Consider the following 24,487-nt stretch of genomic DNA (forward strand, 5'->3'; position numbering starts at 1 on the left):
CAGACGGCTTCTGACCGTCTCTGTCAACTGACTCTAGGTGTCTTAGATGTCCATCGTTTTTAATAATGTCCATCGTTTTATTTTAATGTGTCATTTGTTAATTTATTCTGGCTGTGAAATAGACGTCTAGATTACGGTCTTGGACGTGTATGGACATTGCTTGCTCAGTGGGCGGTGGAGACATGTGAGACATCGCTTCTCAAGTTCAGGACATGATCTATCAGCATCTTACAGATTATTACCAGCTTATATTTCTATTTTTATGACAGCTCTTCTTTAGTGATCAAACTCCTAAAACAACAAATTTCTTTAGTGACAATATGTAACTGCACTAATCCTGAACGTGACTTTGGAAAGCACAGCTCCATCATATCAGTCCATCCAGAAAGAACCATGTGGACTTCAACAGAGCAGGTAAAGTAAAGTTATGCTCGTCTCCTGAACCTGCTGGTGTCCAGCTGTGGTGTTCCAGTGGCTCAGCCGTTGGCTAAACCGAATTAGAGCAGAATGAGACAGTCGGGGACACGACAAGTGGCTTCACCCCAAGCGACCTTCACATGTCGGTCTGCAGCATTAATATTTGTCTTTGATGGACCAACGTGTCCTGGGGGAGGTCTTTGACAAAGTCCCAGGAAAGTCCCCACTGACATCCAGTTTGTAATAATAATCACTGTATCACCGTCAAGTCTGTTTAATTGTTGTGCTGCTCTTCACTTGAAAAGAGTTTCTCTTCACCGGATGTTTTAAACTGGACTTTACTCCAAGAACCAGACCTTCAAATTCCTCTTTTCTTTATTGAAACAGCAGGTAAAAGTTCTTCAGGTAAAAACCAGCTGTTCATTCAGGTTTGTGAGCCTCAGAACCGTCACTTTCACTATTGAGTTCCCCCATTAGGCCATAGATAACAAGCATTTATTTAAATAAACATCTTAGAGATTGTTCTGTTATTACAGTCAATCACCAGTTTTGTGAAGACTTAACTAACCTGCGTTAACTTGTGGTTAGTTGACTGTGCAACCACAAACAGGAAGGAACTGGAGGATGTTCCACAGGGAGGGAGTGAGGATGAGGACCTACGATGGCCAGTCTCTCACCAGGTGGAGAAGCAAGGTGTGTCAGTGTGTTCCTGCCATTTGTAACATTAAAAACATATCAAACACATTTTATTATGTCCTCCATTGTAGTCATGTCTGTCTGTCTCAATCTGGGAAAATGAAGAAGGAAAACAAAATCAGCTTCCTTAACTTTGCTTCATCATGTCGGTAAGTCTGCACATTTAAACTCATCTTGATGTTTCTTTCTCTCCTTTCTTTAATCCTTCATATTTGTATATTTTTCCAGACGTTGTGTTGCAAATTATATTTATTTTATTTATTCTTTTACAGGCACTACTGGTGACTGAGGAAACCAACCAAATGCTGCTGTCAACTCCTCACTGTTTGCTCTTTCTTTCTCCCCTTCTTTTCCTTCTCCAGGTAAACTCTTATTGTTCACATGTAAAATACTAAACTGTTCTGTTACACTGTCCTAGGTGCTATTTTAAATCAGCGTCTGAGGTTATGATCCAAGTTCAGTAAAGCCTGTCACTGAGGATCGTATTGAAGACAGTTTAATGCGATACTTTGAACTATGAATGTTTTGTGTTCTTTCTGTTCTGTGTGTGTGGTGTTCCTTCCTCCCCCTCGCATTTTGACAGCAGAGCACGCGCAGCCGTGGGGGAGGACGACTCGTTTCACCTGTGGCTCATCCGCGGCTCCGCCCTTAAAAGCCCGGAGCTGCCAGTGGTCGTGGCCAGTCCGTTACCCCTGTGAGGGTAGTCGTTTGTGCCAGCGCTCTCTTCAGACGTCATGCACTGTAATCCAAAAAACAGTAATACACTGTTAAATAAGTTACAGTAGATGCGCTGTGAAATAACCACAACTGCCACTGTTATTTTACGGTCATATGCCGTAATTCAAAATACGGTAATATACTGTTAAAATAAATAACAAGAGTTGTATCGTATAATAACAGTAACATACGGGCGTCCCTGCTGCCAGTGTTTTACTGTTATTTTACAGTGAAATTTGTTACCGTGCATCACTGAAATATTCAGAGAGGTTTGAGATGTTTCACAGAGCCGCTGCGGTGTCACAGTGTCTGCGCGCGCGCGCGCACACACACACACACACACAATTCAATTTCAATTCAATTCAATTTTATTTGTAAAGCGCTAAATCACATCAACAAACATCTCAAAGCGCTCTTACAATGATAGAGTACAACAGGACCCAACTAAACCCTTCCAAAGCAAGCAGGTGTAACAAGCAACAGTGGCCAGGAAAAACTCCCTCGCATGGAGAGAAGTTCAAGAACTCCCTCTTCAGGAAGAAAGCGTGGGGCGGACCCTAGACTCTGGAAGGACGGCCATCCGCCTTGACCGGTTGGGGGGAGAAGTACATGGGATAGGACAGGGAGAGAGAGGAAAAGAAGAGGGAGAGAGAGAGTGGCAGACAGGCCAGATAAGTACAAATACTAAGAAAAGTCTATGATGAGCGTTGGTCTGATGATGAACCAATCTCAGTCTGGAGTTTAAGGGCCGTGCCGTTGCGGTGGGGTCCCGGTGCTGTGGGGGGGTCGGGTAGTAGGACCGTCGTAACTCCACTCTGTGAGTCTTGGGTCTGATCCCCTGGATCCTGCTCTCCTCCTGTCAGGGATAAAAAAGACGGCGGCAGTATCTGGTGTCTACAGTAATGTTGTTACACAGAGAGAAAGAAAGAAAGACAAGAAACAGAACCTCCAAATGTAGAGTTCCTCCCTTTAACGGGAGAGAAAAAATCCCCTCAGCAGTCTAGGCCTATAGCAGCTCAACTTAGTGCTCCTATTTTATTCCTAAGGATAAGCTTTATCAAATAGGAATGTTTTTAGTCTACTCTTAAAGGAGACATATCATGCTTTTAAATCCTTCCTTTTTACATATAAATCATACAGTTGTGGTCTATACAACGCGAAACTGCAATGCTTGGGTCTGAATTCCTCATTATTAGAGCTCCACAGGCCCCTTTTCAACCCCTTTTCTGATGCGCTTCTGAGAGCAACTGGTTTTGGGGCGGTCTCTTCATACCCCGCCTCCTCTCCAGGTTGCAGAGGTGACACTCGGTTCAACGTCACCCTGTTCGGCCATCTTTGTAGTTTGATAGAACAGATACAATTATCTAGCGGCGCAGAAACTTTATATTCACACATTATTTACAAAATGTCAACAACGGAAGATTTGTCCATCCAGCCATACATGTTGGAGCCAGAGTCGGACCCGGCGGAGCGAGATGAAAATGACGATGATGCACCTTCAGAACAACGTCTTCATATGGATGTAACGCAATGGTGTGTTACTATATTTACACTAACTTCTCCATCCATGCCCACTACTACAATACTGCCTGTATTACAACGACTATTTAACACAGAAGTTACATTCTAATCTAAAACGAGCACACAGCGCTAACATATGAAGACGGTGCAACTGCTAATGCTAACAAAACAATGACAGGGACGTCTTATCATCACACTTTTTAGCGTTATATACAGCTTACCGAAGTGCTCTGTTCGTCGTCTCCATAGATAGAAGGAACTGACCGCTCAATCAGACGAAGTCTTTCGGCAAATCCTTCTTTATACTGGCGGAGGTTGCTGAAGCAGTCGTCCTTAAAGTGATTCGCGCACACAAAAATGACCTTACCCACAGATGTGGGTACATTTCTGTGAAAAATAAAACTCAACCAGGCACTTGGAAAAGGTTCTGATGCTGGGAGACGGTGTAACGAAGCTTGTGGGTGACTACATCCAACAACCGAACATTTCCACTTATCCTCTCGTAACTTCGGTTGGACTACAAAATCGCAGCGAGAAACAAAAATGGCGGATTGCTCGAAACGTTGATGTCCTAATTTGGCAGTTCCGCTGAGAATACTGTGACGTCATTGTTCAAAAAACGTAATAGAGAATAGAAAAATCGAAACCGATCGCAAAATATGACCAAAACAGAATATAAAGATATCAACGGAGCACCTGAAGAGACTACTTTGAACTTTTCTGTACTTCTAAACACTCTAAATATACACCAAAATGCATTTAAGGGCTAAAAAAGTGGATTTAGCATGATATGTCCCCTTTAAATAAACTAATGGTGTCGGCCTTTCGGACCGAGGCTGGTAGTTGATTCCAGAGTAAAGGAGCCATATGGCTGAAACTCCTGCCTCCTGTTTTACTTTTATGGACTTTAGGGATTACCAACAGTCCTGCATCCTCAGAGCGAAGGGCTCGTGGAGGGTGATAAACTTCTAGAAGTTTCTCGATATAGGACGGAGCCTTCTGATGAAGAGTTTTATATGTGATCAGAAGGATCTTGAATTCTATTCTAGATTTAATTGGAAGCCAGTGTAAGGATGCTAAGACTGGGGAGATGTGCTCTCTTCTTCCAGTTCTGGTTAGTAAACATGCAGCAGCGTTCTGCACTAGCTGTAAGGTCCTAACAGAGGAGTTTGGACATCCTGACATTAGGGAGTTACAATAATCTAATCTTGAAGTCACAAAGGCATGAATAATTTTTTCTGCATCTTTGAAGGACAAGAAGTTTCTAATTTAGTCTAAACACACACACACACACACACACACACACACACACACACACACACACACACACACACACACACACACACACACACACACACACACACACACACACACACACACGAAACACTTCAAAGTTAACCCTCTTGAGATGAAGAGCTCACATCCGCTCCTGCTGCACCGCTGCTGCCAGTTGGTTTCTTTCCACTGAAAGGTTGCAGTTTACAGACGTGTGAGAAGTCAAAGGTGGAGGGAGACCGCAGAGAACAAGAGGCGGATCAGAACCTCTCCCTCCTCCTCCTCCTCCTCCTCTTCATCGTCGGAGCCCCGGAGGCGCCTCCTCAGCGCGATCTACTTCAGTTAATACGCAGAGATATATGGAGCAGTAGAGATGGGAGGAGGAAGGAGAAGAGCCTCCTCTTAGTCAAGTAAGTGGAAATATCCGCGCTCCTCTCCTCCAGTCTTTTTACGCGCAGCGGAGAGATGGAAGCGGTGCGCCCGGAGCGCCGGCTCTCTCATCCCCCACTCCTCCTCCTCCTCCTCTTCCTCCTCCTCGGATTCACCGTGAACTCCTCCACGGCGACATGGGACCTGGTGCTCCTGCACACCAACGACGTGCACGCCCGGGTGGAGGAGACCAGCGTGCACTCCGGGAAGTGCGGCGGCGGCAGCGGCGGCTGTTACGCTGGGGTGGCGCGGAGAGCCACGATGGTCCGGAGGATCCGCGCCTCCGAGAGCAACGTGCTGCTGCTGGACGCGGGGGACCAGTTCCAGGGAACCGTGTGGTTCAACTACTACAAGGGAGCCGAGGCAGCGCACTTCATGAACGAGCTGCGCTACGACGCCATGGTAGGTCGGACACGAACAGCGAGAGATGGATTCCGGTTTTTCTGTGACAGCGGGCGTCAGGATTTGTCTCAGCATGTCATTTCAACGTTTCAACATAACAAACAAAACCTTAACCTCTCACCTGCAAACAGAACCAGCTCCTCTGGAAAAGTACACTGTAAGAAATTTTACGATACAACTCCTGTTATTTATTTTAACAGTATATTACCGTATTTTGAATTACAGTATATGGCCGTAAAATAACAGTGGCAGTTGTGGTTATTTTACAGCGCATCTACTGGAACTTATTTAACAGTATAATACTGTTTTTTGGATTACAGTGCATGACGGTAGGATAACTGGGTTATTGTAATTTTACAGCGTATCCACTGTAAACTATTTGACAGTATATTACCGTATTTGGATTCCAGTACGTGACAGGAGGAGAACTGCGGGTTCTGCTATATTTGTATTCATATAAATCCTCACAGGTTTAAAAACAAAGTATGCAGGGCTTATCAAATACCCAGACCTCATCACTGCTCATGTGTCTGAGCTCACCTGAAGAAAAGTAGCAGGAAAAGTTAGTGGAGGACTCGGAGGAGGACATTATAGAGTGGACAGAACAACGAGCGCTCACTCTGAAGCAGTTTTCACGAGCTCAGAACCAGAACTCAGAGCTGAGCTCTCACTCCAGCACCGTGTCCCAGAACCAACAGCACAGAGCTCTCACTTTAAACTTATTCAATTGATAACTAATTTCACTTAATAACAAACTGTCTCAGCTGTTTGCCTCCGTTTCTATCATCAACACAGGGGTTGTTATTCTAAGTACTGCATTACCACATTTGGAAGAAACTGTCTTCAATACGATCCTCAGTGACAGGCTTTACTGAACTTGGAACATAACCTCAGACGCTGATTTAAAATAGCTCCTAGGACAGTGTAACAGAACAGTTTAGTATTTTACATGTGAACAATAAGAGTTTATCTGGAGAAGGAAAAGAGGGGGAGAAAGAAAGAGCAAACAGTGAGGAGTTGACAGCAGCATTTGGTTGGTTTCCTCAGTCACCAGTAGTGCCTGTAAAAGAATAAATAAAATAAATATAATTTGCAACACAACGTCTGGAAAAATATACAAATATGAAGGATTAAAGAAAGGAGAGAAAGAAACATCAAGATGAGTTTAAATGTGCAGACTTACCGACATGATGAAGCAAAGTTAAGGAAGCTGATTTTTTTTTCCTTCTTCATTTTCCCAGATTGAGACAGACAGACATGACTACAATGGAGGACATAATAAAATGTGTTTGATATATTTTTAATGTTACAGTGATACAGTGATTATTATTACAAACTGGATGTCAGTGGGGACTTTCCTGGGACTTTGTCAAAGAGCTCACCCAGGACACGTTGGTCCATCAAAGACAAATATTAATGCTGCAGACCGACATGTGAAGGTCGCTTGGGGTGAAGCCACTTGTCGTGTCCCCGACTGTCTCATTCTGCTCTAATTCGGTTTAGCCAACGGCTGAGCCACTGGAACACCACAGCTGGACACCAGCAGGTTCAGGAGACGAGCATAACTTTACTTTACCTGCTCTGTTGAAGTCCACATGGTCCTTTCTGGATGGACTGATATGATGGAGCTGTGCTTTCCAAAGTCAAGTTCAGGATTAGTTCAGTTACATATTGTCACTAAAACATTAGTCGTTTTAGGAGTTTGATCACTAAAGAAGAGCTGTCAAAAAAATAGAAATATAAGCTGGTAATAATCTGTAAGATGCTGATAGATCATGTCCTGAACTTGAGAAGGGATGTCTCACATGTCTCCACCGCCCACTGAGCAAGCAATGTCCATACACGTCCAAGGCCGTAATCTAGACGTCTATTTCACAGCCAGAATAAATTAACAAATGACACATTAAAATAAAACGATGGACATTATTAAAAACGATGGACATCTAAGACACCCAGAATCAGTTGACAGAGACGGTCAGAAGCCTTCTGGTGAGTCTAACTGCCTGTATAATTATTGATTTGTAATTAAAATAATGAGGGAAGAAGCTCATGACAGGCAAGAGGAGACAGCATGTGAAGTTTAATGCACAATGTCTGCATTATGACCATTTCTTGTTTTGGTCGCGAGGCATTGACATTTTTTAAGCCTCCAAAGAGAAACTCAGCAGTTTGAGAACCTTGTCTTGTTACTACAACTATGGACATGAGTAAATGTTTTATCTGCACTGTGACTTAATGTTGGCTGGTGTCTCATTGGCGATCTGGTCGGTGCTCTTGCTTTACAGACAGAAGATCATAGGTTCAAACCCAGTTGGTGGTGTTAGTGGGATTTAATAGTGTTACATGGGTTCTCTGGTTTCCTCCCACAGTCCAAAACAAATGGCGATGCTAAATTACCTGTCTGTGTTTGTCCTGTGTGAGACTGATGGCCTGTCCTTTTTCTTTTGAAATGTATTTTCATTGACGTCCATTTGACGTCCAGACAACAGCAAGATACAGTTGCGAGGAAAAGTATGTGAACCCTTGGGGATTACTTGGATTTCTGCATAAATTGGTCTTAAAACGTGTTCTGATCTTCATCAAAGTCACAACAACGGACTGATCCGCCTCTTGTTCTCTGCGGTCTCCCTCCACCTTTGACTTCTCACACGTCTGTAAACTGCAACCTTTCAGTGGAAAGAAACCAACTGGCAGCAGCGGTGCAGCAGGAGCGGATGTGAGCTCTTCATCTCAAGAGGGTTAACTTTGGTGTGTGTGTGTGTGTGTGTGTGTGTGTGTGTGTGTGTGTGTGTGTGTGTGTGTGTGTGTGTGTGTGTGCGCGCGCGCGCGCGTGATGATGAACACAAGATGCAGAACACACGAGACCACGTTGGACAGATTTGGGGGGGGGGGGGGACTCTGAAGAGAGCGCTGGCACAAATGACTACCCTCACAGGGGGTAACGGACTGGCCACGACCACTGGCAGCTCCCGGCTTTTAAGGGCGGAGCCGCGGATGAGCCACAGGTGAAACGAGTCGTCCTCCCCCACGGCTGCGCGTGCTCTGCTGTCAAAATGCGAGGGGGAGGAAGGAACACCACACACACAGAACAGAAAGAACACAAAACATAAAACTGCCAGGACCGGACCGGACCGGACCGGACCCACCGAATCCTGACAGTTCTATCATCAACATGGGGGTTCTTTGCATGCCGGCTCAATGAAAAGACAAATTCATTACAAACGTTTTGGTTAAAGCCAACCTCTCCTGACCTCTGACTCTGAATCAAACTCAGATGCAGAACTGTAATAAGTTTGAGAGTCCTGGTGTAGAACACAAGAGAATATATACATTGCTGTAGGTTATTACAAAGGGCTCTTTTGTAGAGCAGACTCTGTAGGATTGGTAACACAGAGAACCTTCGTAGTACAAAGATGAGAAAGTATCGCATTAAACTGTCTTCAATACGATCCTCAGTGACAGGCTTTACTGAACTTGGAACATAACCTCAGACGCTGATTTAAAATAGCACCTAGGACAGTGTAACAGAACAGTTTAGTATTTTACATGTGAACAATAAGAGTTTACCTGGAGAAGGAAAAGAGGGTGAAAAAGAAAGAGCAAACAGTGAGGAGTTGACAGCAGCATTTGGTTGGTTTCCTCAGTCACCAGTAGTGCCTGTAAAAGAATAAATAAAATAAATATAATTTGCAACACAACGTCTGGAAAAATATACAAATATGAAGGATTAAAGAAAGGAGAGAAAGAAACATCAAGATGAGTTTAAATGTGCAGACTTACCGACATGATGAAGCAAAGTTAAGGAAGCTGATTTCTTTTTCCTTCTTCATTTTCCCAGATTGAGACAGACAGACATGACTACAATGGAGGACATAATAAAATGTGTTTGATATATTTTTAATGTTACAGTGATACAGTGATTATTATTACAAACTGGATGTCAGTGGGGACTTTCCTGGGACTTTGTCAAAGACCTCCCCCAGGACACGTTGGTCCATCAAAGACAAATATTAATGCTGCAGACCGACATGTGAAGGTCGCTTGGGGTGAAGCCACTTGTCGTGTCCCCGACTGTCTCATTCTGCTCTAATTCGGTTTAGCCAACGGCTGAGCCACTGGAACACCACAGCTGGACGCCAGCAGGTTCAGGAGACGAGCATAACTTTACTTTACCTGCTCTGTTGAAGTCCACATGGTTCTTTCTGGGTGGACTGATATGATGGAGCTGTGCTTTCCAAAGTCACGTTCAGGATTAGTTCAGTTACATATTGTCACTAAATAATTAGTCGTTTTAGGAGTTTGATCACTAAAGAAGAGCTGTCAAAAAAATAGAAATATAAGCTGGTAATAATCTGTAAGATGCTGATAGATCATGTCCTGAACTTGAGAAGCGATGTCTCACATGTCTCCACCGCCCACTGAGCAAGCAATGTCCATACACGTCCAAGACCGTAATCTAGACGTCTATTTCACAGCCAGAATAAATTAACAAATGACACATTAAAATAAAACGATGGACATTATTAAAAACGATGGACATCTAAGACACCCAGAATCAGTTGACAGAGACGGTCAGAAGCCGTCTGTTGAGTCTAACTGCCTGTATAATTATTGATTTGTAATTAAAATAGTGAGGGAAGAAGCTCATGACAGGCAAGAGGAGACAGCATGTGAAGTTTAATGGACAATGTCTGCATTATGACCATTTCTTGTTTTGGTCGCGAGGCATTGACCTTTTTTAAGCCTCCAAAGAGAAACTCAGCACTTTGAGAATCTTGTCTTGTTACTACAACTATGGACATGAGTAAATGTTTAATCTGCACTGTGACTTAATGTTGGCTGGTGTCTCATTGGCGATCTGGTCGGTGCTCTTGCTTTACAGACAGAAGATCATAGGTTCAAACCCAGTTGGTGGTGTTAGTGGGATTTAATAGTGTTACATGGGTTCTCTGGTTTCCTCCCACAGTCCAAAACAAATGGCAATGCTAAATTACCTGTCTGTGTTTGTCCTGTGTGAGACTGATGGCCTTTTCTTTTGAAATGTATTTTCATTGACATCCATATGACGTCCAGACAACAGCAAGATACAGTTGCGAGGAAAAGTATGTGAACCCTTGGGGATTACTTGGATTTCTGCATAAATTGGTATTAAAATGTGTTCTGATCTTCATCAAAGTCACAACAACGGACAAAGCCGGAAAGGGTCAGAGAAGTATCTCTTAAAGCCTTGATGTCCATGTGTCCACGTAAGACAGACGGTCTACAAATGGAGAAAGTTCAGCACTGTTGCGCCTCTCCCCAGGAGCGGTGGTCCTGTGAAGATGACTGCGAGAGCACAGCGCAGGACGCTCAGTGAGGTGAAGAAGAATCCTCCAGAAATCTCTGTTACACGTTGACATTGTTGTTGACACGTCTGCCACACGTAAAACATTAAACAAGAATGGAGTTCATGGCAGGACACCGCGGAGGAAGCCACTGCCCTCCAAAAGAAACATCGCTGCACGCTTGAAGTTTGCAAAACAGCACCGGGCTGGACGGATTGCTGTCATCGATGGAAAAATGAATTCCCAAGTTTATCGTGACATTTTGCAGGAAAACTTAAGACCATCTGTCCGCCAGCTGAGGCTCAACAGAAGATGTGTAGTGGTGCAACAGGACAACAACCGCAAGCATAGAAAGTAAATCAACAACAGAAGGAAATAAGTCTCCTGGAGGGGTCCAGAGTCCTGACTGTGGCATGACCTCAAGAGAGCGATTCACACCAGACATCCCAGGAATATTGCTGCACCGAAACAGTTTTGTAAAGAGGAACGGTCCAAAGTTCCTCCTGACCGTTGTGCAGGTCTGATCTGCAACTCCAGGAAACATCTTGTTGAGGTTGTTGCTGCCAAAGGAAGGTCAACCAGTTATTAAATCCAAAGGTTCACATGCTTTTTCCACCCTGGACCGAGAATGTTTCGTGGAACTGCATATGTGAGGGTTCAAAGATTGCCTTATGTTTCCTGCATGAAAACAGCAACACACATGTTGTTGAGCAACACGCGAATCCCCAAACTGCTCTCGACGGCTGGTTTGAGCACTGAGCATGGCAGGTTCTTGGCGGAATTGGGAGTTCACAGGTTCAAATCCCACAGTGCCAAACCATCAAGAGAACGGATGAACTTTGAAATTGAAGTATTTCCCCTCTCGTCATGGATAGAGTTTGTGCATTTAAATCATGAAATCCAGTGAATAAAAAAAAAAGTGGGAAATTCTTCAGTTTTGTGGGTTAGAAACTTTGAGCCAAAGATTCAGTTTCACGTTTTTCATCACAGGTAGAAAAATATTCCTGAATCCTCACGTTTTGACACAACACGTGGAGATTCATTTTCATTCAAATTCAAGTCAAGTGATTCAAAACATGACCAGACAAAAAATAAAAATAAAAAAAATAATGACTGAAGATGAGATGTAAAATAACGAGAGAAAAATCTGTGAGAAAAAAGCAAAAAAATAGCTTCAGATTTATCATAAAAAAAAAAAAATTGACCACGAAAAAAATCACCAAGAGACAACAAATAATTAAATGAGCCTTTAAAATGGTCCAGATGTGAATTTTTTTTTAAAAAGAGAGAGAAAATGAGGTGACTGCCTGTAATCTATTATTAATATATCGTGTTGTCAAATATGACAATGATGAGTATGAAATGAGTGTAAAAAAAAAAAAAAAGAAATAAAAATGAAATGAGTGAGCAGAGAAGAAAAGGAGGCTGGTTGAGGAGGGAACAGGACCAACTCGTCGCTCTCGAATAGAAGTCAAAGTACCGCTTGTGTATTCTTCCAAAAATACTAGAGTATTAGTTGTGGTTGTAATCAGCGTGATTGTCAAAGTAAACGTAGCAAGAGAAAGGGAACATTCCAGAGTAACAACTTGGATTCTATTTCACTGAGAGACGAACGTCAACAGGATGGCGTGTTTTCTACCAGCAAAAGGGATTCAAACCGTTTCACAGTGAACTCAAAGTGATTTATGGGCTCAGATTGAAAGGTTTCATTAACTTAATTGCAGCAGGTCATTGGAAAACGACTTCATGGATCAACTGGCTGCTGCAAATCAAACAGTTTCTCTTTCAAACTGAGAGGAAAAACCAACGTGGACTTCTGATCATCCGACCAACACGAGCACAAAAATGAATGAGGAACTTTAAAAACAATCCTGCGTAACCATACTTTATGATTTTTCCTAAAAAGATAACGTTTTACGAAAAATTGCTTCCCATGTTGGCGATATACAGCTTTATATTTTCCATAAATGTAAATGTTTTTACATGAAACTATTCATAACAACATAATCTGAAATAAAATGGTTGAAATGTGATTTCGAGCTGTAAATACTGTCAGTTATTAAGTTTTTTATTATTATTATGGATATTTTTATTATTATTATACTTAAAAGTGACTCTTGCCTCATGTTCAGGAGTTTTTAATTCACCAAATGCCTAAAATAATTTTAAAAGTAAATGTAATTTATCTATTTTATCATGCATTTTGTTTAATACAATGAATAAATAAAAATAAGTCACCATTTTTGGGTTAAAACGACTCTAGCATGTCTTTCAGGATAGTTTAATCCGCTGAATTTATAAAATACATTAAAAAAATAGCCTTAAAAATGAAGTTTCCAGAAGAAAACATGACAGTGGTTTATTGCTTTGTATGCTGATGACAGTCAACTTTACATTACAGTTGAATGTAACTGATTTTACTGCACCGATTCACAAATAACCTATAAACATCAATATTTACTGTAAGAAAACGGGCCTGATGTGATCATAAATAGAGAGGGATAGATAGATTTCAACTGTATGTGTAAATATTGGTTGTTTGTTCTTGTTCTGATCTGGTAAATCACTTCTACTTTTTAGTCAATTGTTTTTAAATGTGACTCAGAGTTCAAGGTCGTTCAGGAGAATTTAATAAATTTTATCTCAGGCGAGTCGAGAGGAGTTTACCTCAGAGCGAATCCTCACATGTAAACAGGTTGTTTTGGCCGGGAGCTGGAAGTGATCAGCAGGGAGGAGCCCGAGAGACGAGGAGGACGGCCTTCAGAGGGACGCCGCTGCGTCTGTGGGCTTAGTTTAATTAGTTTAACGGAAACTCAAACCACAGAGTGCTGCAGCAACGTCCACACATGGTGCAAATCCCTAGAAGTTAAAGTCGGAGGAAAAACAGCTTGTAAAGGGCAAAGATTTGAAGTTGTGTTTGGGAAAAAAAACTCTTTACTTCAGTGGTCATCCAGCTGCCAGATACACTGGGCCGCCTCAAATACTCTGACAAAGATGGACTGCACATCCACAAGTTGGATTTTTAAAAGTCTACAACAGAAGAAAATCAAATAATTTTAAGTTTGTTATTTCTCAATCAAGACAAACCTGAGTCATTTCATTTAAAGGTACAGTACGTAAGATTTAAGTAATTTGTCCTTTGTCCACTGCGTGGCAGCAGTGAGTCACTGTTTTTAGAGGTTGTTGCGTTATTGTTGAATTTCTCATGTCAGAATTTACTGCTTGTTTTATTCCTGCACTTAATGCAGGGTTAATATATTCAGAACCTTTCCCGTGAAACAAAAAAGGCTACACCTTTTAGCACATAATCTTCTAACATATGACACGGTTTCTATATTTATGTGCTAAAAATGTCGAATAAAAGGGTTTTTTGTGTGTGTGTACTTAAACAGGTTTTTGGGAATCACGAGTTTGACAATGGTGTGGATGGACTCATGAAGCCGTTCATGGAGAAGATCCAGTGTCCCGTCCTCAGCGCCAACATCAGAGCCGGACCAACGCTGGCCTCCACCTTCGGCAGCTCGTATTTACCCTTCAAGATCTTCACAGTCGGAGGCAAGAAAGTGGGAGTGGTGGGATACACCTCCCGCGAAACCCCGGCTCTGTCCAAACCGGGTAAGAGGAGGAAGAGCTCAGGGTTTATATGTGAAGACAAAATGTCTAATAAAACTTCCAATTTGCTATTTTTAACCCTAACTCTCTCTCTCTCCCGGTTTTAAACCGTTTTCTTCCTTGTCTGTGTTTGTAGGACCAGACCTGCAGTTTCTGGAGGAGGTGAGCGCCCTCCAGCTGCAGGTGGACAAACTGCAGACGCTGGGCGTCAACCAGATCGTGGCTCTGGGTCACTCCGGGTTCACCGTCGACCAGGAGATTGCCAAGAAAGTGCGAGGAGTCGACGTGGTGATCGGAGGACACACCAACACGTTCCTCTACACGGGTGAGGCAAATGACGAATTTACCCGACGACGGAGTTACGGAAACACTGCACATCCAAGTTGGTCGTCTGTCCATCCGAACGTCTGTGTTCTCCCATTGTTAATGTCTGTAGCGTATTGTTCTCTGCTGAATGTGTGTGTGTGTGGTTTCATTACAATAACAAACAACAGCACCCGCTAGTGGCCCAACATGAGAACTGCATCATTTTCAGCGTTTGTGCCTTTTCTGTGGAAATATGCATCATTTTCAAAACATTGGCATGTAAATGTAAAAATTTTCTGAGGTGAAAATGCAAAAACGATGCATTGTCACTTGAACCGTTGGCGTGTGAATTAATTAATCGAATAAGCAATTAAAATTTTTTATGGGGAAAAAGAATCAAACAATGTAAATGATTTTATATGAACTCGTAAAATTGCCCCAAATAAATTTTACAAAAAATTCATATCTATACAGTATATATTCTAAATAAGTAATCAAGCCTTCAGAAAACCTAAAACAAAAGAAAATAACTAAAAGCTTTCCAAATTGTCTAAGCAATACGTCTACACATACACACAAATAAAAAAAAGGAATAAATCACATCGAAATCATGTCAGTCAGCAGGATGAAGGACTGTTCTTACCGATTCTGTCAGGTACTTCCCCCTGAAGCGTCTCACTCCAGAGGAAAGTGGGATTATTTGCACTGCTGGCTCATTCCAGAGTGACCACGCTGTCCACACACACGTCTGGTTTATACGAACGTCCCTGCGGTGTTTTTTATATAGAACAGACTGAGGAAGTGAGCCGCCTCTGGTCTAAACCTCAGGCAGACACAACTCAGAGGCACTGTGAGTCCTTAAAAGTTCTGAATGGAGAGTTTGGCTCAGAGGAGGACTGGGGACGCCAGACACTGGAGCCCAGAAGAAAGAAGAAAAAAGAAAAAAATATATAAATAAGTCCTCAAGATCACAGGGAGTAATTACTGGTGAAAGCGAGAACAGAGACTGACGCACAGGAGAAATATTCCTCCACAAACAGACGGATCAACAAGAAGAAGAAACAGAACTCAACCCCTTTATGTGACACACACACTGCTGTGTCCAGGTGCAGACAATCACACACTCAGGCACAATCAGACACGAGGAGGGGAAGTCAAGGAGCTTGAAAGACAGGGTTAGGTTCCGTTGACACTGCAAGGTCTTGACGCTCAATTCAGATTTTTTTGCTGGGATCCGATTTTTTTTTGTGTGATCGATCACGTTCCATTTTAATCACGACCTTTATCACACTGCCGAGCGAACGTGATCAAACTCAACATTTCAAGGCCCCAGAACGGATCTGCAGAAGAACGCGTGAAGTCTTGTCGACCACGCTGCTTACAGTGTAGGAATGGCACGCCGGTCAGCACCAGGGTTGCCAGATGTGACTCATTGTTTCCAGCCCAAACAAATTAAAACCAACACACTTCAACAAAAACCAGCCTAAATCTCAGCCTGTGTAGAAATCATGCTAAAACCGTAAAACGATTATATGTGTATTAAAGAACACGTCATAAACACACAAAAGCACAAAATAAACAAAGTTAAAAGGTGAGAGAATTTGGCTCCCCAATTGGGGGTTTGCCACCATTTCTGGCAACGCAGGTCAGCCACTGTAGATCCATTTTCAAGTGGTTGTTAAATACGAGCCGACAAAATCCAACAACAACATGACGAGGGAAAGAAGGAGAATGAGGATAAAAGAGAGCAAAGCTTTTAACAGTTTTGAACATTTTGGCGGAGCCACTTCCTTCGGCGTTTATCCGTGACATCAGTCACACGTCTATGACGAAGATGTCGCATTTAGAAAATATCCAAATTGGTACCACTTATGATGGAGGCCTGGGGCTACGTCTGAGTAATCCCTCCAATCTCCTTTCCTGTCTACTTTTCCTGTTTAAGTGGCTGCCATGATAAGGAACATTCAAATTCTCAATAAGCAAAGGAAAGGAGGCTCAGTACTTCCTTCAGAACCTCCTTTAACCTAGTGAACACTGATGCATCCTTTACCAAAGGAGACCAGATCATGCTGCCCCACAATTCCTTGCGGCAACATTTAAAGGGACCTGCTCATCGGAGCGTTCACTGAAACTCACCATGACTCAAAGCAGATCATGCTAAGTTACCAAAGCAATAATCTGCCTTGAACAATTTTAAATAATCTAAAATCAGATCCCAACTAGGAATGTTATGCGGATGTTGTAAAACAAACAGTAAAGTAAACTTTTTGTGCAGCCTATTCTCAGATTGATTGGTTATTTATTCACCTGGAGCCTCTTTTCCTTCGATTTAAATTCAAACTTTGTGATATTTGAGATTATATCAGTGGTTAGGTTCACAGGGGAAAGTGGTAGAAATGTGCTTTTTGTAGTCCATTTTTGGAAATTTGACGGGTTTTTTTCACCACAGCAGTTAGCGGGGACTATTCGGATGTACCCTGGGTCTGGTGTGAAAGAGTTTGGAAATGGAGCTTTCACACGGCCAGAAACAGGATATGGGTCACTTGTGAGCAAAAAATCTGAATTGGGTGGTATTTCCCTGCAGTGTGAACGAGGCCCTAGAATCTCAAAATAACACAAGAACACTAAACCTGAACCAAGACAGCACATGAACATAATAAACGCATTTAGAACAGTGATCGAGTTGAAAGTTGCTCCTTTGAATTAATCCACTCATGTCGAAATGTATTATTTCCATGTTGCTGCGAAGAGCGAGTGCGATGTTTGTGAAGGAACCCGGAACAGGGTTCTGTGACGAGAGGGCGTGATATTCCTGGGTGATTTGAGGCGCTAAATACCAATATGGGAAATGCGCAAAGTTCAAGTTGTTGCCACGAAAAGGACGAGAGTGTGTGAGAGAGAATGTGAGAGGTTTTAAAGTATTTTCAAACGGTTATTGGAAGATAAAGGTTTGAAGTCCCGTTCAAATTGCTCTTCTTTAATCCGAGGCGCCCAAAAATGTCACAATTCGTAGACTTCTCAAACTTTCCGCTTTCTGTGTTTTCCCAGGAACTCCTCCTTCCACTGAAGTACCGGCCGGCCCGTATCCCTTCATGGTGAAATCAGACGATGGACGGGAGGTTCCTGTCGTGCAGGCCTACGCCTTCGGGAAGTATCTGGGTCACCTCAAGGTGACCTTTGACGATGACGGGAACGTCGTTGGGGCGACTGGGAACCCGATCCTGCTGGACAGCAGCGTCCAGCAGGGTAATGACCTCTGAATCCTAGAGGGTTTTTAACTTTGTTTTTGTTGGACAGTGTGTACAGTATGGTCCTTATCTGGACACGGTTCCTCTGATTGTGTTGAGGGCGGGAGCTAGTCAATGTTCCAGACATGGAAAGCCTTTTTATTGCTAACGAAAAGAATGCGCAACAAAATAAGAGATAAAACTACTGCCGTGGATATTTTGTTGTTGTTGTCGGTGCTGTCTGGAATAAAGTGTTAGAACAAATTTTTTTTCTGTCAGGAGGAGTTTATTGGGGTCCCCAAGGCACAGGATCCTGCAGAGTGCATTCAGCTGTCTGCAGGATCGAGTGAGCGTCTCACAAGTTGCGCCTGTGAGTCTTAACCGGTGGGTAGGAAACGGAGGGGTTTGAAGCAGAACAATTGAACTGTTGAGTTTTAGCAATAGCGGACCGTTGACCTTGGTTGGAAACGGGGGGAAAACGTGGCTTTTCTGAAATGCTCCGACTGCGCATGCGCACCACGGGTGTAGAAAATAGTACTTTTGCACATGCGCGAGTAGAGTAGACAGTAACGTCCCTATAATAATAGCATATTGTTCTCTGCGACCATGTGTGTGTGTAGTTTAGTTACAAGAGCAACCAACAGCACCACCTCGTGGCCTGGCATGCCAACTACATCGTTTTTAGTGTTTCTGCTGTTTCCGTGTAAACAGTAGTCATTTTCAAAACGCTACCCGTGGAAACAGGGCCTGAGTTAGGAGTAAAAGTAATCAGTTACCGATTCATTACTAATAGAAGCAGAATTGTTCCAGAAAGGTTTTACTTTTTAACTTCTTATTGATAACACGCTGCACAGTGTCACACACACTCTACATGGAGTTTAGCTGATGGCGCCAGATCACAAAGCGAGAAAACATAATTTATTCTTATGAAACTTTTATTCACTCAGTGGCGCCCCGTGTCTCGTTCAGATCCAGATGTTCTTGCCGACGTGGAGGACTGGAGGAAGAATCTGGCCAACTTCTCGGCCCAGGTGGTGGGATCGACTCTCGTCTTTCTCAACGGTACAACAGAGGCGTGCCGGTTTCGGGAGTGCAATCTTGGAAACCTTATCTGTGACGCCATGGTGAGAGTTTATTCGTCCCAGGCTGAACATTTGGAGGAATGTTCGACTGTTTGTTGAGTTTCCGCCCAACTCCTGACAGACTTCAGGATTTTTCTCTCCATCCTCTAAACTGTTGTGGGTCACATTCTTTCTTGCTTTGGCAGTAGTGCTAAAATAAGTGATCACTTACATTAAACAGACAAGAGTTTATTTAACCGCGTTATAATCAAAGTCTTCAAGACTTAAAATAAATCAGACTTAAGGCTTTAAGATTAGTAGAAAAAGCCTTGATGATATTTTGGTTTATAGCACATATGAAAATGAAAAATTGAGCTTAAGGTTTCTCAGCACAGAAATCTGCACCGTTAAAGTGAGGCAAATTTTTTATTGATGGATGGTGAGCATTAAAAACGAATCTCTCTTATGGTCGGGGTCTGTCATGTCCACTGACTTAGTTCCAGATTATTCAGACACTCTTGCTCCAGAAATGAAAACCGGCAGCTCGCCGACTGTTTTCATTTACAGAAGTAATGAGCACATTCCTAAAAGAAGAGGTTTCCTTTATTTATTTATTTATTTATTTTTACCAGATTGACAACAACATCAAGTTCTCAGACGGTCTCCAGTGGAACCACGTCAGCGCCTGCATCCTCAACGGAGGCGGCGTCCGGACATCCATCGATGAACGCACAAGAAACGGTGACGGCCGATAGAAAACACTCCAGCGTTTCACATCAAAATCCCTTGAGGCACAAGTTGTCGCACTCATGAATTCCAGTATGGGGAGCCCGGTAAAACAACGCCGATGTGTCATTTGTAGGCTCAATCACGATGGAGGACTTGATTTCGGTCTTGCCCTTCGGAGGAACCTTTGACCTTGTGCAGCTGAAGGGTTCAACATTGAGGAACGCTTTCGAACACTCGGTGCAACGATACGGCCAGAGCACGGGAGAGTTTCTACAAGTGTCCGGTACCTTCACACTCACACTTCCTCAAGTATTCAAGTTGACTGGTTGGTTTGTCGGTAGCAGTGATGCCGGTAACGCGTTAATTAGTAACGCCTTACTCTCTTGTGACCACTTTTTTTCAGTGACGTGTTACGATTTCCAAACCAGTAATGTGTCTCCACTGACAAAAGTTTTGGATGGTACCGAAAGAACCGTACCCGATGGTTACAATTTTTCAAAACCCCTCCGTTGGAGTACTTAGCACATCGGTACGGTTCCATAAGGAGCTGCATCGCAGCCGTCTGCTGATTGGTCAGTGACGATCGTCACTCTGGACAAGCAGCAATATTTAAATATCTCATCGGCCGTATGGACCCTCCGCTGTTTACTTACGCCACTTTGTGCTCACTGGTTGATTTGTTAACTGGTTCATTGAAATGTTGATGTGCGGCACTGGCCCCTTGTGTTCCCACGAGGTGCAGACGCTCCTCTCCATGACAGGTGTGGAGGAGATTCAGCAGCAGCTGGATGCTGCTGCTTGGAATGAGAATGTTCTGCAAGCTGTGCCACAGAGAACCGAGGCTCACGGCTTTCCTCTCACAGCCGCCCGAGTTACGGCTGTAACTTCCCCGTTGGTCCTGCGATCACTGTTGCATAATGATGTCACATCCCTGCGGCATTCACAACACTGCTTATATTCTAACTGTACTCTTTGTGGTGGGACCATGCACCAGAGTTGAGTCTGGGTACGTTTTGCCTTACCTTACCGTACCGATTCAGCCCGGCAGGTACTGCGTAGTGGAAACGCGGCTTTTCACATCTCAACATGCCTGACACTGTTTACTTTGTTCAGGTATAGTCATGGGCAAGCGGGGTCTGAACAAGGGCTTGGAGGACACTTCTCCTTAAAAAAGTCATTTAAAAAAACTTGACTTAATTTTTCTTAGGGGGTGGGGGGGCTGAAGTCGCTAAAATGGTAACTATGACATTTCCTTGTCCACCGGCAGGATTTCAGGTTGAGTTTGATCTCTCCAAACCTCCGGGGAGCCGGGTCAAGAGCCTCAACATCCTGTGCTCAAAGTGTCGTGTTCCTCGCTACGAACCGGTGGAGGACGACTTGGTTTACAAGGTGGTGCTGCCGTCCTACCTGGTGACCGGAGGTGACGGGTTCTCCATGATCCAAAAGGAGACCCTCAAACACGACAGCGGTGAGACGCGTGGACATTCACAGAATTCAGATGTTAGAGGTGTGAACATTTGAAGGGTGTTTGCCTTAAGGGCATCGTCTTACTTTCTTTTGTTTCTTTTCCTTCCAGGCGATTTAGACATTTCAGTTGTAGCAAGCTACATCTCACAAAGACGGAGAGTATATCCTTCTGTCGAAGGACGAGTCAGGATCTACAACTCAGCGTCTGGACTTCAGGGGAAAACCCCTCCGTTGGTTTTACTGGTTTTAGTGGCACTGCTCTGGACTCGGTGCGCAGGGCTCTGAAAATATCCCAAAACACCAGAGACTGTTTTTATAAACTGCATGTGAAGAATCAACACGCCCCGAAGGACTGAAGACCTTGCTGCAAGAATGTCTGCTTCGATGTATGTTTTTTTTTTGGAGAAGTTTCGGAGACTCTCATACAGGAGAATCAGAGATTTTTCCCTTCATGACGTCATGCGGGGAAATAACCATTACCTCTGGTAGTGGAGCTCTGCCTCACTGATGTACTGAATAAATTCAATATATTGTGAAAAAACACAACAATTAGCCTTAAAATTAGCAGGAGCTAGCGTTAGCTACTTGGTAGTAATGGTAACAACACATACGACCAAATTCAGACACACAATATTTTTAACGCACCATCTTCAGGAGTCTCTCCTTCTATTTCAAACTGGTTGAACGACAGCGTTTATATGAGTCCTAGCGATGAAGCCACCGTAAACATTAGCACATTGTACCGGTCTTTCAGATTAACTGGTTTTCCTACTAAATCCTCACCGACTTCCTTTAGCGGCCATCTTTGCTGCTCGTAAATACGGATTTCTGTCGCCAGCCGCAAGGGATGCTAAAGTCACCAGTTAGCAGGAAAACCACTTAATCTGCAACACATCTGAAAGCTCTTATCCTATAGACGGGCCTGGAGTAGGCGTGGACAGACACAGCTCATCAGCATTTAAAGGCACAGACAGCCTGTTCTCAGTAGAGCTCACTGGAGGGACTTTTAGAAGTTCAGGACCAAGCCTGGATTTGGGGAAATACACTTTTAATACAATGTTTTTGGACCTCTGACAACAATGTGAAATTGTTGAAAAACTGTAGAATATTTAACCTTAATTGACCTTTAAGCCACGCATGAATCAGGTTTGAGCAACAACAAAATGTGACCATGTGTTGAAAACGAAAACGTTGCAGTTCTTCCAATGACCACTACACCGTGAATTCATGAAGGATTATTTTGTTTGAGATAAAAACTAAATAAATACACTTATAAAGAAAGATCTTGGTCATGTCCAATATTGTTCAGCCTGCAAAAACGGCTGAGCTATATTAATGACTAGTTTTTGGACCATCACCTTTTTTTCAGAAATGTGAGGGTGTTTTTTTTCCTGGATCTCAAATTACAGCAGCTGGACAAAATAATGGCTGCTTGAAGTAATGAAATGGGTTTTTTGAATTAAACAAGTATCTCTGTTGGTCTTTTAACTATTAGTTTGTGGCCTTTAAAAACAATATCAGTCAGTTCATTGACGTTAAATCCGTTGATCCGTTGACATTCACTCACATACCAGTGCCTGTTTTAGATTTTTTTTTTTTTTAAATCTGAACAAACATCAAATATATTGTGAGAAAAATTGTTCCTGAGGTTCACGATGTTTTGGTGATCTTTTAGCTGTTTAGTTTTTTTCCCAGTGAAACTTGGTTTGTTATTTCTTTTGGTGTGTCGTTTCTGGATTTGACTGAAAAACCCTGATTCGTTGTCATGATTCCCAGACGATGAACCTTCGTGCGTTCGGTGATCTTCTGACGCTCCCCTTGGTCGACACACTGATTTCTCATGTTTCTCAGGGGATTTACCGTCATTCTTTCTACATATTGTTCATCATTTCAAGAGGACAATCGCCCCCCCCCCCCCCCCCCCCTTTTTTGGGCAATTTTTTTTTGGACATTTCTGTCCACATGCACAATTGAATGTTAAATATTTGTGCCACTGTTGAACTTTTAATTGCTAAAATTGGTGCAAACAGTGACTCCAAGACGATGAACCCAAGTTTGATTCAGGTCAGCAAAAAACCTCCAAACATGGAGGTTCTCCTGAATGTCCCTCTCGGAATAACAGCCAGTGCTGGTGTTAGTCATCCCCTCCGCTCCTCTGAACAAGGCCTCTTCTGTGCGGAGGATCTGACAAACAGGCGTCGGCTGCCTGCTAATGCTCAGGAAACTCCTTTTTAGTGGAAGCGCTGACCGTTTGCACTTCTGGCAGACTGCCAACTTCTGCAGGGGAAAAACAAAAACCTGGACTCCAGATTGAGGTCGTCTCTCTCTGTTCGCGTTCAATCGGAGAGGACGGATCTGGCAGGGGTCCGCTGATGAGCTTCATGAGTATTTCTTCATCGGTGAATGTTTCCGGTGTCACGGTGATCCACTGGGCCCTCGTGATGTCATGATGACCTGATGTTACCAACCAAAAGCTCCTAGGTGGAGTGAAGAGGTCAACAATGGCTCCCCATGCATGACTTGAATTGCTGAGGCAGTGTCGTCATTTATGTTACTTTTCTTTGTGGTTTCTGGTGAAAACAAGGATTTTAATTCGAGCGAATGGATTTCTCTTTCTGAAGTAAAGATGTTAGAGCAGTTTTGTCTCCTTGTTGTTTTCAACTCTGCAGTTTTCTTGTGGTCATTTTTGTTTGACGATGTTTTGAGGTCAAATTCTCTCTGTTGTCGTTTGTTTGGTTTGTGCACTTTTGTTTTTATTGCCAGTTTAGGAATTTCCTGTGTTGATTTTACTCTATTTTTCATCTTTGTCTTTTTGAAGCTGTGTCTAGTTTTTGTAATCTTTCGTATTTCTGTACTTTTGTCTCTGTTGTCATATTTTGGGTGTTTTGGTGCAACTGGGAGAAGAGAAATGAGCAAAGTTGGAAAAATGCCTAATTTCAGTGCAACTGGGAAGGTCCTCCGGAAAATGTTGGGAGGTTGTGGAGAGTTCCCAGAAGTGGTTTTGGAAAATGTCAATTGTTTTTTTTTGTTTGTTTTTTTTGCTGACACTTATAAGCAAACTTGTAGTGAAATATATTGTAACTATGGAGTTTAATAAAAAAAAAACTGCCAACGTACCAGCTGTAGAACAAATGCGTATAATTGTAAAGTGAATATAAATTCTACTTCCTGGGCTTCGGTGTTTGGAGACACTGAAAATGCAACTTGGTCCTGAACAAAACATTTTTTTTTCCTCACAGTCGTTTCTTCAAAAGTTTCCCGCCTGACATCATTTCCAAAACGTTGCCATGTAAAGCCTATATTT

The 24,487-nt window shown here is 43.0% G+C and overlaps 1 protein-coding gene across 1 annotated transcript; it reads left to right on the forward strand.

Annotated features, from left to right (window-relative positions):
* Window positions 1–4,832: 4,832 nt before the first annotated feature.
* Window positions 4,833–24,299, forward strand: nt5e (5'-nucleotidase, ecto (CD73)). The gene is made up of 9 exons (XM_080490553.1): window positions 4,833–5,457; window positions 14,174–14,396; window positions 14,530–14,718; window positions 17,748–17,945; window positions 18,896–19,050; window positions 19,620–19,728; window positions 19,850–19,999; window positions 20,984–21,184; window positions 21,293–24,299. The coding sequence occupies exons 1-9, from the start codon at window positions 5,092–5,094 to the stop codon at window positions 21,466–21,468; spliced, it is 1,767 nt and encodes a 588-aa protein (XP_080346679.1). The 5' UTR covers window positions 4,833–5,091; the 3' UTR covers window positions 21,469–24,299.
* Window positions 24,300–24,487: the final 188 nt, after the last annotated feature.

This window comes from Lipophrys pholis (genome assembly GCF_963383615.2).
Source record: "Lipophrys pholis genome assembly, chromosome: 21".
In the NCBI taxonomy this organism is placed as follows: Eukaryota; Metazoa; Chordata; class Actinopteri; order Blenniiformes; family Blenniidae; genus Lipophrys; species Lipophrys pholis.

Coding starts and splice junctions, on each gene's coding strand:
- nt5e (XM_080490553.1), top strand. CDS start 5,092: ATGGAAGCGGTGCGCCCGGAGCGCCGGCTCTCTCATCCCCCACTCCTC. Junction 5,458..14,173: donor AGCTGCGCTACGACGCCATG/GTAGGTCGGACA, acceptor GTACTTAAACAG/GTTTTTGGGAATCACGAGTT. Junction 19,051..19,619: donor ACCTTATCTGTGACGCCATG/GTGAGAGTTTAT, acceptor TATTTTTACCAG/ATTGACAACAACATCAAGTT.